Genomic DNA, 14,032 nt, shown 5'->3' on the forward strand with positions numbered 1-14,032 from the left:
GTATGGCAACCTTTTCCTATTTTTCATCCATTTTTGTCTCTTCCCCTCTAGTTCTTCGTCTTCTTTCCTCTCCAATAACCAAGTAAAGGTTGGAGCTTTAAGAAATTCAAGCATCTTTTTTGAATTCTAAGGTAAGAACCACATCCTATACCTCCCAAGCTACAATTCAAGTCCCCATTTGAAAGGTTTCGTTTAGCTATCCAAAAATGGGTTCTAGTGGAGGTTTAGAAAACCAAGGTCTTTTAGCTTGTTTTAGGGAGATTTGTGTTTATGGGAACACTTTTAACCTAATTTTAAGTATTTCAATGAGTTAGTAACTCATTTCACTTGTATTGATTAGTGAAAGAGAATGGAGAGAGTTCCAAAGTAAGAGGAAAATAAAAGCTAGTCCTTGGGTGAGTTAAGAACGTTTTTCAACAGCTTGGAGTCAAAGTAACATGTTTCTAACTTGTCCATACAACATGTAGATCATTAAATGTTTATATATGGTTAATTTTGTTAATGAAGCATGATAAAGTAAATCCATGGTAAATTTCGTATTTGATATTTGTAAGCATGAAAGGTCAATTCTTTTGACCCCTAAGACCTCAAACAAAACAGAACACTTCAGGTTATCAGTATCGGTACTAGAAGAACAGTACTGATATTGTTCTTCATGTACTGTAAAAACAGGGGTATTTTGTAAGGGCATTGTCGAACTTCCTTAAGAAGTATCGATACTTATGATCTGGTTTCGATACTCATGGGATGACATCGATACAGATGGTAAGTGAATGATTCTAAAATGCATATTTTGTATTGATACTCATCAGAGTATCGATACCAAGGGTAAAGTATTGATACTTTCTATAAGAGTATCGATACTGTGGCATTTTTCAAAACATCGAAGCCATTTATTGTATCGGTACTCGAGGTAGTATTAATATCCACATATAGAAGTATCGATACTAAAGGTTTTTCCCAAACATCGAAGCTATTTTTTGTATCGATACTTAGGGTGAGTATCGATACCCAAGGGTCAGTATCGATACCCAAGGGTGAGTATCGATACTGATAACATAGTATCGATAACATCGTCATGTTTTAGATAGTTGGGTGTTCAGATTTGGGTGTTTTGGGGTCGTATAAGCTTTAAGTACTTAATACAAGTGAAAATAATTAAAATAACTAAACTCTCACCTAGAAATCAAACAAGTTAGGATGACATAAGACTGACCATTGTGTGATGCTCGAGAAACGGTTAGGACACCCGAGTTACTCTAGCATTATGATGATTGTCCTTTGTTTTGAAATATCCAGATATTGTATTACCTGGTATATATCCGATGCAAGTAAAATTTTAGATCATACCTCAATGCTCGAATAGGTCTGGGAGGTGAGCTTCTAATACATGTAAAATTCCAGTCCCCACCCTGATCTCTCGAGTATCCGAGATAGATTAGGGCTATAAATTTCAATGCAGGCAAAATTTTGGTTCTTAACCTAAAGTTATAACGTATCACTAGGCCTATCTCATGTTTGTTGATGTACTTTCGCATTTTCATGAATTTACGCGTCGACATATTCATGTAAAGAATGCATATAATATTACATAGTTATTATTATGTAACTCAGCTTGTGAGCTCAGTGTTCGAAATGTGTTTCCGTGCGTAGGTCAGTAGAGGATCGACAAGGAGCCTATCATGCTGATACATTGTAGAACAAACATTTCTCAGATTATTTCTTGAGTTATTTAGAGGGTATTTATTTTTGTGGACTTTGTATTTATTTGAGTCATAACTATATTTTAAATTGAAAACTCAATGTATGTATTTGTACTTATAGGAAGACTCATGTATTTTGTAAATGATGATTTATGGTCTTTTATTTACGTTATGGAAAATGCCTTATCAATGTTTTGCAAATATTTTAAAGAAATTTTTGGTTGACCATTTTTGTGGTCCCGTGTGACATCGTAATCCATGGATCTTTGGGTCGGACTGGATTAGGGTGTTACATATTTCTATTCATTCCCTAAATGCGACACTAACATCCCTATACATTATCTGAATACAACGATGTCTCTGCTATGCATTATCTGAATATAACAATAATTTTGTTGTGCTAGTATCTGGTATCACATAACATCAGATATTGACCTACTAAAAAGGGGTCCGACTATCACATAGCATCAATAAAGTCCTCTCTAATCTACTAAATGATCTTTTGGTATCACATAGCATCGGTAAATTCCTCTATAAGCTACTAAAAGATCTTCCGGTAACACATAGAACCAGGTATACCATGGAGGGAGAAGTCCGGTATCACATTGCATCAGAAATTCTCATTCAACTGAAGCATTGGCTTGGTATCACACAACATCAAGTCAAACTTTACTGATAACTGTTGCACTGTACTGATGCAACTACCCATGCATACCTAAGTCCCAAAGGTCACACAACACTGACATCACTAGCTCACTCCTCAAGAGTGTTCGGGCCTCATGCCCTAGTTAACCATTGAAGTGCCTCAAGCACCGATAATTCCTGACTAGGGAAATTGAGGTAGTCTGGCTACACCCTATCATAGCTGGACACACTAAAGTGAGGTCATACTCTTACTAGTTGTTATATCGTTTGTTCTCTCATCTAGAACTTTATGCAAGAGTTTATTTGTCTGTTATTGTTGTTAGTTATTAAGCCACTCTATCCTGGTCGTTTTTTATTTAAGGGTATTTTATTCATTCTCTGCCTTTAGATAAGTGACTACGTGTTTCGTGATTCTATGATAATTACTATGTTTACTGCTCATTGGTTATAACACTAGCTAGCCTGATACTTGACTCATGTTCATTACTGAGTAGTGACACTCTAGTCATTCTTATTGTACTTCCCCTATACCCCTTGAAGTGAAGGGACAACTTATACGTTCTTGGTTCATTGACATTCTCGTTGTACATGATTCATCTATTTCAAAATCTGATTAATTCATCATACCGCTTACTGATACATCATCTGTAATGATCCTTCATTCTTATTTACTCAAGATAGATGCCCAATCTCAAACGATATTAAACTCCTCACTCTTGAGTCTATTTTACATCTTGAAGTAACTCAACCACTTTGGGTATTGATAGTAAACCTTCAGTATGGATACCCAATCTTCAGAATGGATATCAGTTTATCGAGTATGAAGACTATAGTATCGATACCAAGCATCTGGTATCAATACCGAGCATCCGATATTGATACTACAAACCTCAATATCAACACCATAGGGTAAGTATCGATACTCTTTCCCTTAGTATCGATATTCCTTGTTGGAAAATCCTAAATTTCATCCCAGATCACCAAGTATCGATATTGTTCATCTAGTATCGATACTCGAACCTAGAAATAACTTGTTTAGGATCAGGAAAGACCCAAAATTCATCGTAAATATCTTAGTTTGGTTCCTAATCATGTGCTAATGCTTTAGGGAGTTACTTAAGGTCTTAAAGTGTCATAAAACCACCTTATTTACATTTAAAAAGTCATTTTATCTTGAAATCAAGTTTAAACCCTAATATGCTCAACTACACAACTCTTTGCAATTTTTTATATTTATAAAAGCCTTAACACTTCAAAGGATTAGAAATATGCTACCTTAGTGCTAAAATCCTAAAATGAAGCTCTTTGCTTAGTCACACTCATCTCCTCTAAGATTTGGATGAAAACCCCCATTTTCTCCTTAGCTATAAAGGAACCAAGACTTGAATCATCAAACTAAAATCACTTGAGGGATTTAGGAGAAAAATGAAGCTTAGTAGAAGTAGGAAATTACTTAAAGGGCTTACATTTGATTTATGGAGCATAGAGAGGAAAGAGATGGAAAGTGAAAATGAAAGGAGAGAATGAAGAGAATGAAGAGAAAAAGAATATAAAAAAAGATTTCATCTTTTTGAAATGGGAATTTCATATTAGGTCATTCTTCATATTTCTGAAATTCAAAAACTTCTTTTTTATGGCTAATTGGGCTAAATTTCAACCCAATAAAGCCCAACTCGACCCAATGACACAAATTATGAAGTTCATGGGGACCATATACCTCTTATATAAACCCCAAACTACTAGCCCAGAATTTGAGGTGTTATAATATATTATAGTATATTATATATATTATATAGTTTTTGAAAATACATATATACTATATTATATATAGAGAGAGAATATTATATTTAGAAATATATTATATATGTTATAATTTTAAAAATATATATACACAATATATGTTATCAATATATGTATTTATTTATTTTTATTATTTTTTTAGGTCTAATTAAAAGAGTTTGTTCCAATCTCCAGTCAAGGTCCTGTTAAAGTCCAAGTATAGTTCAAGTCATAATCCAAATTAAAGCATAATAAGGGACCAAATACAAGCCCAACTGAACCTGTAGGCTAGAACCAACAAACAAGCCTAATTAGGGACCAATAAGGAAAATTAGGGTTTTAACAATTAGGATGGGTACCACAAAATTTGTGATCATTTAATTAAATCTCAATCTAATGGTTTAAATTGAGTATTATAATTAGGGTTTAAAACCCCGATTAGATATATTTGCGTAGCCAACTTACGACTGTTGGATCGAAACCCTTGATCAATGGTCCATATTATAGAAAGAGAAAACAAAGGGTTATTAATCATCGAGGAAACGAAGCGTGAAGACCACGCGTCAAACCAACATGCTTTTCCAAATTTTTTGCACATATTTTGGTAAGAAATCAAACCAAATATCGAACCAAATCAGCAATCACAGGCAACAAATCAATCGAACTGAAAGCAAACATGGCAAGGCAAATTAGTTTAAATTATCAAATAAAGCAAATCAAAGAAAAGGAAAATAATCTCATTGTTTAAATCAAGTCCTACAAATATTGGGATGAAAACACCATTGGATTCAAAGGGATTTGTTTCTCCTTGAACCCTATATAAACTTGCAAGGAGAAAAAAAGTCTACGAGCTTTTATTCGAAAAAGCAATGAAACCAAAAAAAAACGATCGAAGGAAGAGAAATTAGCTCTTGGGCTTGCTTGAGGAACAAACGGCCGTTGGAGAACGTCAAGGCCACCGAAAAAGGGTAAAGGCTGAGTGGTTTTTTTAGATCTATGTCATTTAGATCGTTGTATGGTCGATTGTGGCTTCAATCCGGGTTCATGAGGAGGGGCAAATATTTTTTGATTCAGGTTTTAGGTCTCCAGTCACTGTGGATGGTGCCGGAGTGGCGATGATGCGGTGGTCGATGAGGAGGTCATGACTGTTTTTAGGTTTTGTCTTGATAGGGTGGGGATAGGTTTTTTTGGAGGTTTTGTGGGTTATGAGATCTACAAATGAAAAATTGTGAAAATGAGCTTATTATAACAAGGGCTATTTTGTAAATATAAAATTTTTTTTAAATTTTTGCAGTTTAGATCGTTGTATGGTCGATTGTGGCTTCAATCCGGGTTCATGAGGAGGGGCAAATATTTTTGATTCAGGTTTTAGGTCTCCAGTCACTGTGGATGGTGCCGGAGTGGCGATGATGCGGTGGTCGATGAGGAGGTCATGACTGTTTTTAGGTTTTGTCTTGATAGGGTGGGGATAGGTTTTTTTGGAGGTTTTTGTGGGTTATGAGATCTACAAATGAATATTGTGAAAATGAGCTTATTATAACAAGGGCTATTTGTAAATATAAAATTTTTAAATTATTTTTGCAGTCCCTATAACTTTGATGCGTAGTTCATTTTGGTCACTACTTGTAATTTAACCCTTGAATTTTATTTTGATTCAATTTAATCCTTGTTTATTTTATTTTATTTCTTTAAATTGATGTATTAACTCTTTTTTTTATTTTGCAACATTTGTTTATTTTTATTTTATTCTTGTAATCATTTTATGCTAATTTTATTTTAATTTAACATCCCAAAAGTAAATTAAAAGTATTTGACTTTGGATTAAATATTTTAAATCAAATTTCCTCCATTAAGACAACCGAGAAATCAAATGGTACCGAAAGGACGATTCGAGGGTGTTTATCATTCATCAATGGTAAAGGACTCTCGAATCCGACAAAACTATAGTAACACATAGATCCGGTAAATTGTAAGTTCAAGATGTCCAGTCCACCTAATTCAAAAGCGATTGGTGGCGACTCCATCACATGATCTAAGTCAGAACGTGAACTCGGGACCACCTGAAGATTCGTTGTAACAGCTCGGTGACTCCATAAGGACTTTGATAGTCAGGCCAAAATCGATTACTGGTTGTCTTATTAGGTAAAAATTATAAGTTTAGGTTTTAATTTATGTTCAATCCGTTTTATTTACCTTTGATTATTTTTTTCCAAATAAATAGTTGTATTAATCGTTTCTAATGTTCTCAGATTTAAAAAAACCCACATTTTAAACTCTCTGTGTAAGGCCTAGCAATTAGTCCTCGACATTCATATACCTTATGCCTTCGTAGGAATTTATTCCTAGTGTCAAACATAAAGGAATGTGTCCCCTTTAGTTTAACTTTTTCTGCATAAGCATGTGATGGGTTTAGGATCGAGAGTCTGGTAGGCCTAATGAGGCACTGATAAGGAGAGCTCGGGATCCTTTTATAGAAAACCTTTTTTGCGGCGCGAGATTAAAGCCCACCCCAAAACAACATGCAAACCCTAGGATACTCGTTGCTTTGTGTCCTATTTTTATTTTACTTCTCAAAGTATACGAACTATAAATATATGTGATTATAATTTATTATGTCAAAAAGCATGCGAGATAGAAATCATGACCAGGTAAGAACAAAAGCGTGTAGGGTAGATATCATGCGAGGTAAGAATTATTATAATGTTTGCCTTAATTATTTATTCACCGTACTAACTTTTTTTTTCTCATTTTCTTATTATTAATTATTATATGTATCATTTAGAAGACGTGTTGATCCATAATGTGTTAGTCAAACTTTGGATAGTTTTTATTAATGGAAAAAGGGGTTGCGGTGTAAGAGATCAAAAAGCGAAAGTACGACTATGGTCAGAGAACACTCGGAAGAAGAAAGAAGATAGTATGCAACATGAATAAATGTTAAGAGTGAGCCGGCTATGTTTCAATCGAGTAGAAAAACATCCATGAGATGCGAAGTATTTGGGGCAAGCAGAAGAATAAGAGGAAACAAAAATTCTCAATATCAGCTTTATGTATGAGTGGAAGAAATTCTCAAATCCAAACATTAATACAGTTTTGAAATCCGCGTTACAACAAAAGACATGATCGAGAAAAACGTGACTTTTTTCCATACAGTTCAGGTATATATCAAACCTGACAAAGAGTGCGGGGGTATATCGAGTTAAACAAAAGTTGATGAGTTTAAAAAATCTTTCCAAATGCAAAGAAAAATTAAACATTGAACACGGAGTCTTGAAAAAGTGTAGAGCTTCTTGAAAGAATACAAGAAGAAAACAAGCGAGCTCCAAATGGTTCCCTACGATGGAAGACTGTAGTATCGCTTTCGATGGGAACAAACCCAATGTCAACACCCTAATCTAGTCTGAACCAAGGATCTATAGATTAGAACGTCACACGAACCACCAAAGTGGCTAACCCAAAATTTTTCTTTCAAAACTGATTAGAGTTACATCTGAATATAAACATGTTTACAATAGTACATGTCCTCTAATATAAATCAAGAATTAATCTAAAGCCTCACCTATGCTAGAATATCTGGGTCGATAACGCTCCTAAAATTGGTCACCTAAGAACCTACACACAGAAACACACTCCAAATTTAATATGAACAATTGAGTAGGCATCATAGTATGGCTGAGGGTTCTGTATTCAGAGCTCACGCACCCATAGGTTCCTAAAAATACCCTCGGGTATCTGGGCTGAGATCCGAAACTAATCGAAAATATACATCCAGCCAACTACTCAATCTACCCAATCGGCAACAAAATTTTGTTGGGACTGACAAGTATATCCAACTAAGATTGTCATATTCTACTAAATAGACTCGGGTGACCTTGTTGTTTCCTAAGCGTTAAACAAGTCTAGTTTTATGTAGTCCTAGTTGTTATTGTTACAAGTTGTTCTAAAATTAATTATAGTTTTCACTTGTAGTTTTATCTACCAAATTCTGGTGTTATTGGGCCCCTTATGTTAACCCCTTAATCACTAGATTATTTATCCAAAAACTTTGTTGGTAATTCAGTACGATACTGACCAGTGGGTATCGATACATACTGACTGGTATATGCTGATATGGGAGGGTAGTATCGATACTATTGGACCAAGTATCGATACTCAGGTGTTGGTATTAATATTATCTTGAGTATTGATACCAAATTAGGTTTATTTTTTGAAAAATTTTAGTATCGATACCATGATTGGGAGTATCGATACTCTACCATATCGATACTCCCATAAGTACGAACAAAATGGCTACTGAAATTACTAAGTGATCATATATTGATACTTCTACTAAGAGTATTAATACCCAAACCCAGTATCGATACCCAATGAAGAAGTATCAATACTTTTAACCTAAACCCTTTATTTAAACTGTTAATGAATAGTATCATTACTATTCTTTCAGTATCAATACTCGTGCCTAGAAATGCCATGTTTGGGCACAAAAATTGCTGACTTTCTACGCAAAATACCCTACTAAGGTTCCCAACAATTATTAAAGTCTTATGAGGATTAAAAGGGACCATGATCTCAAATAAATGTATATTATGGAATGTAATTCTATGCGAGTTTACACAATTGATGCAAGTAATACAATAGTGAGTGAGTATCGTCTCCACAGGGATTGGAGGGAATTCTTTAAACAAGCTATAGCCAAAGGGGTTTACGAACTACTCTAAGTATCTAAGTATCATGGTAAACAAGTGAGGGTAATACTGTAGGAGATGGTACGTATAAGGTGTGTAGAGGTGATGTAACAAGTATAGAGTGAAGTGATGTAATGTTGTTACGGTGAAAGTTTAATGAAATTGTAAAAGTATGTTGAGGCAACAACTTAACAAAATCATAAAATTATGTTGAAGCAATAAAAAAATTAAACTTTGGAAAGTGAGATAAGACTGATAACCTCACACATTCAAGCTTCTCTTTGATTAATTAGCTGGATTTGCTATGGAAACTAATATTATATGTCTAGAATTGTCTATAGTCCTATGAGTATATTGCCCGACAAGATTTGCTGAAAGTGCTCCTAAACTATCTCTAGCAAGGAACCTGAAAAACTAATGCTACGAAAATACCTCTCAGCGTGAACTGCAACACTAGCCTATCGAGTAAGTGTTATCCCTTTTAGTCTAATAAAACCCTATACTTATCTCTAAGTGGGTTAGAACCTCACCATCCTTTAGCTCCCTTGTTCATGTAGATTAACCTATCTCTCTCGATATTGTGTATCTATGCTTAGAAAATGGTAATATCTCAAAAGCTCTTACAAGACTAAACACAATATAATGCAAAATAAATTAGTTCATGGTGTGGCTAAGTTCATCCAAGATCATTCGAAATTAAAATCTAAAATAAGATAGATAATAAAAACACAAGAAAGAGAGAACTCCCAAATGAGCTATTACTGTGACACTTAGCTCTACTGTTATGCATTGCCTTAACAAGCTAACCTTTCTCTAGGGTCTATATGCTAACCCTTTGAAGCTCAGCTATAGAGGACACCATAAAAAAGAATGAAAAATAAGGAGAAATTGAGGAATGTGCAGCCACCTTTCTCTCTTAGATCACCTCCTAAAAGTACTATTTAAAATATAGGGTACCTTAGTATTTATAGAGGGGAATTTTTCTAGGGTTTTAGGCCCTAAATTCCCTTTCTACCCCAGGTTTCATCGTCCTCACGTGAATAGGCGGTTAGTGTGGCAGGTGGTCTCAAAATTTACAGTAAGGGCAGTAAGTCACGTGTTGCTAGATAGCTTGGCAATGATATTTTTGCTATTTTGTTTTTTCTACTCCAGATTTTGCTTCTCATCGTTCACTGGAGCAAGTTTTTCTCTAGCATGCTATAACAATCATCCAACATTTTTTGTGACATTTCTTTCAGCTCTCCTTCCTCAGATTGCTACATTGATCACATCTTCTCTTTAATCATTCCTCACCTACACAACACCAAAAGAGCAAGATCTTTCAATCAGTAGCACCCGTTTTTAACAAATAAGTGATATAGCAAGACAATACCACCAAATGCAATTACATGACCTAAATGCAATCTAAATGTTATGACATTGGCTTTAAAACAAACAATAACTAAGTAAAAAGCTACAAAAATACAACCTTTTTATGGGGTTATCACCCGCAAACTTAAGTTATTACTTCCCTCAAGCAATAAATAATGATTAGTAGAAAATAATGCAATGGCAGAAGTTTCGTCAAGACAGTAATATTTGGATAAAATTTCAACCCACATAAATAATTGGCTTCAACATGCTAGACAAATCATAATATCAAGAGTGTTTCCCTAGAGCAAGACCCTTTATGTAAGTATGTGTAATTATATCCAGTCCATATTTAACGAAGTTAGAAAATTTCTAGGCAAGTTCCCTGTTTTTCTTTAGCATTTCTTTACCCATTAAACACATATTTACTCCCATTTCCTTAACATTAATTTTTTTTAACACTACTACGAGGGGAATTAACTACACAACTACCATCCCACACTTTAGATGAATTGGAGCAAACATTTCATCCTCGAAGCTAGTCGGGCTGAGTCATCCTATAACTGCTTTCATTCACTCATATGCTATAACTGTCATTTACCGAAACGTAGTATTCACTCCTATAGCAAAGAGGAGTGACCATCTACAGTCATGCCGAAGCATTTATTCATAATTCAACAACATTTACAAACATAAAGGAGCTTAATTAAGCATTTAAACAATAAGTCCATTATTCATAAATTATTGTTGCAACAGGTAATAGTTCTTTCATAAAAAATTTCTAAGTTGATCGTGTATCAAAGGCTCACAAAGAATCAAGCTCTAAGATTGGTCATATCAATCCTAACAGTTGTGTAAATTCAATTCACAACCATAACAAAAATTTATCATCATCGGGAATCCTTAACTTATTCCAGAAAAAACTAACTCAACCTAATTAAAGTCATAAAAAAATATACAAAAACTATCAATGCAAATGCTTATGGACAATACCTCCCCAAACTTGAAGGTTGCATTACTCTCAATGCACACAAACTATAACAACTAAACTAAACTACATGAACGTAAATGCAAAGAGAGGTACCTCTTTGTGGTGGTGGTGGTGTCTTGTCTCCAATACGCCTAGTGCATCTCTTCTTAGGAGTGGGTTCTACAAGTTCAGTCTTCTTGGTGGTATTTGTTGGTGTTATGGCTTTAAACGAAATGACAGAAGTTTCACATACGCACCCGACTAACCTCTTCAAATGATTTCATGTCATGGATAGGTCGACAGGCTATGATAGAACAGGTGAGTGAGGAATCTCCTTGTTTTCCTCAACATATTCTGGTAATACTTGCTCATTGGCTTGGTTGGCTTCATCTTGATAGGTGGTACTTTTTTTCTCTGGCAAAAAGTTTTCTTCATCCTCAACTTTGGATGAAGGGCGGGTTGTAAGCAGCTTTGCATAGAAGGGCATCATGGGCTCTATGGTAGTGGACTGGCCATCTTTATCGGGTTCTTTTTCAACGGGCGGGGTCTCCATCAGTCTGGACTTTTGTACTGTGGCATGCGGGTCCCGTTCAGTAAATATTATTGTAGTAATTTTCTTCTTCAGAATCTCATCAGGGAAAAGAGGGAAGTTACCATTATTTAGCGATATGATCTCCTTGAAAAATGAGGATATAACCTCATCTCGTTGCCTCACATAATCGAATAAGGTATGCATCTTGCTCTCCAGCTTCTTCACACGTTCTTTCGTCTCTTGAGAAGATGCCACTATGACCGCCATTCTTACCGTGGTAACAATTTTTGCACCCTTCTCAAGGGTCTCTTTGGGGCCTTCCTCATCGAAGCCCATCAGTTCAAGAATCTTCTCCTTAGTTATGCTAGCATTTGTTGGGATAATCTATTCGAACATCTATTTCACTACCTTCTTCTTTTGGAATATGGCAGTGATCAAGTTTGTAAAGATCAGTGTGCCCTTCTTCCTCTTGATATAGTTGTACACTTGTTGAGGGTGCCCGATTATTATGGACTACAGAAGAAGCATCTGCTGTAGTGACTCAGTAGTATGGTGCGAGGTAGGAATTAGTCTAGTTTTTAGGAAATAATTCCATACCTTTGTTTGTGGCTTAAGACAACTCTTTTCCAAGCTCTATTTGCTTGGGGTTTTGCCCTTCCATTGTATCCCTTGGAAACAAAGATCTTCTAAGAGTCCATTTTAGGTTTACGCATCTGCCTCAGTAATAAATTTCACATGGTGGTTGGGCATGTTCTCAAATTTGAAGAAGCAGTTGATGGCCGTTGAAGTAAAACAAACCTTCTTGCCCCTCACCCAAATTCCATGTTTTGAAGGAGTAATAAGATGAGCATAAAATTACCTAACCATGGCCGGTGCCACTTCACCTGAATATTTAGCAAAAACTTCCCATTTGTGTTTTTCTATAATATCCATCACTTCAAGGATAAAAGCCACTTCACATTCCTTTGGAAAAAAAACCCTGTCCTAAGTAAACCATCTGGCATTTTATATGATGGAATCTCTTCTTCATCGTGTCGTCTTTGAAATTTTCAACATGGGTTTATGGTGGTGGTTGAGAGAAAGATGTCCAGCCGGACACATTCTTGCAATGGGCCATCACTGTTGTAACAAAATAATACAAAGAAAATAATGAAAACTTTTGACGGTGGCTATGGTAGTTTCGAGCGGAGAAGAAGAAGTTGAAAGCAAAAGCTAAGGAAATAAAAAGAATAAAGTATATAAGAAGAGGGGTTTAGACGGTTTAATAGAAGAAAATGGAAAGATATTAGACATGACAAGGAAGTTTTAGGAAAGTAAAAAGTAATGGGGGAGTTAATGAAAAGTGGAAGAGAGAAAAAGAAAGAAATAAATGAAAAGATTTGTTTGGTTAGTTTAAATATTTAAAATTAAACTTTTTTCCTCTCATTCTTTTTGCCGCCTAAACACAAAAAGTTCCTAAGGTTTCTTTGTCTCATCTTTAAGCTTTCTCCCTATGCCGCCACATGTTCAACAGTGAACTAAAAAACAAACTAAAGTTAAAATCAAACTGAAAAATAAATAAAGGAAACGGTTAAGTTAAAACAAATTATTTATATACAAACTAAGAAAATAAAATGTTGTAGCAAAAATTTTTAAAGGGTAAGTGGTGCAAACTCTGAAACATCATGAAGGAGAAGTGATGATTTGTCTCACAGGATTAGGGCTCCATTATTCATCTTGAGCATTGGTCATTCACCTTAAAGATTGACCCATCATCCAAGTTCTTGATATCCATGACTCCAAGCAGGTACACGTGATGCACTTGGAAGGGTCCAGACCATCGGGACTTGAGTTTGCCTTTGAAAAGTTTTAGCTTAGAATTATACATGAGGACTTGTTGGACTTCATGAAATTGCCTTGGCAAAGGATTTTTGTTGTGCCAACGTTTAGTCTTCTCCTTGTATAGGTGGGAACTCTCATAAGCTTGGGCAGAGAATTCCTCTATTTCATTTAGCTCTAGCAACCTTTTCTCACCAACTAGTTGGGCATCCATGTTGAGCTTCTTTATCACCCAGTAGGTTTTATGCTCTACCTCATTGGGTAGATGGCATACCTTGCCATATACGAGTTTGAAGGTGATATCTCTAATGGAGTCTTGAACGTTGTGCAATAGGCCCATAGTGCTTCATCCACCTTAGGGGACCAATCTTTCCTCTTTGGGTTCACAACTTTCTAAAGAATCTGCTTGTTCTCACGGTTAGATACCTCAGCCTGCCCATTGGTTTAGGGGTGATATGCTGTAGCAATTTTATGTTTTACCCCATACCTCTACAATACCTTAGAAATCAATTTGTTGTCAAAATGGGAACTTTCATCACTTATGATGGCT

The 14,032-nt window shown here is 35.3% G+C and overlaps 1 protein-coding gene across 1 annotated transcript; it reads right to left on the minus strand.

Annotated features, from left to right (window-relative positions):
- Window positions 1-13,375: 13,375 nt before the first annotated feature.
- On the minus strand, window positions 13,376-13,822 carry LOC120159022. The gene has a single exon (XM_039169706.1). It carries the CDS (start codon window positions 13,820-13,822, stop codon window positions 13,376-13,378), a length of 447 nt encoding a protein of 148 aa, XP_039025637.1.
- Window positions 13,823-14,032: the final 210 nt, after the last annotated feature.

This window comes from Hibiscus syriacus, unplaced genomic scaffold (assembly GCF_006381635.1).
Source record: "Hibiscus syriacus cultivar Baekdansim isolate YM2019G1 unplaced genomic scaffold, ASM638163v2 tig00111338_pilon, whole genome shotgun sequence".
NCBI classification, from domain to species: domain Eukaryota; kingdom Viridiplantae; phylum Streptophyta; class Magnoliopsida; order Malvales; family Malvaceae; genus Hibiscus; species Hibiscus syriacus.

Excerpts from the sequence above, each read along its gene's own strand:
- LOC120159022 (XM_039169706.1), bottom strand. The coding sequence starts at position 13,822 with ATGGGCCTATTGCACAACGTTCAAGACTCCATTAGAGATATCACCTTC.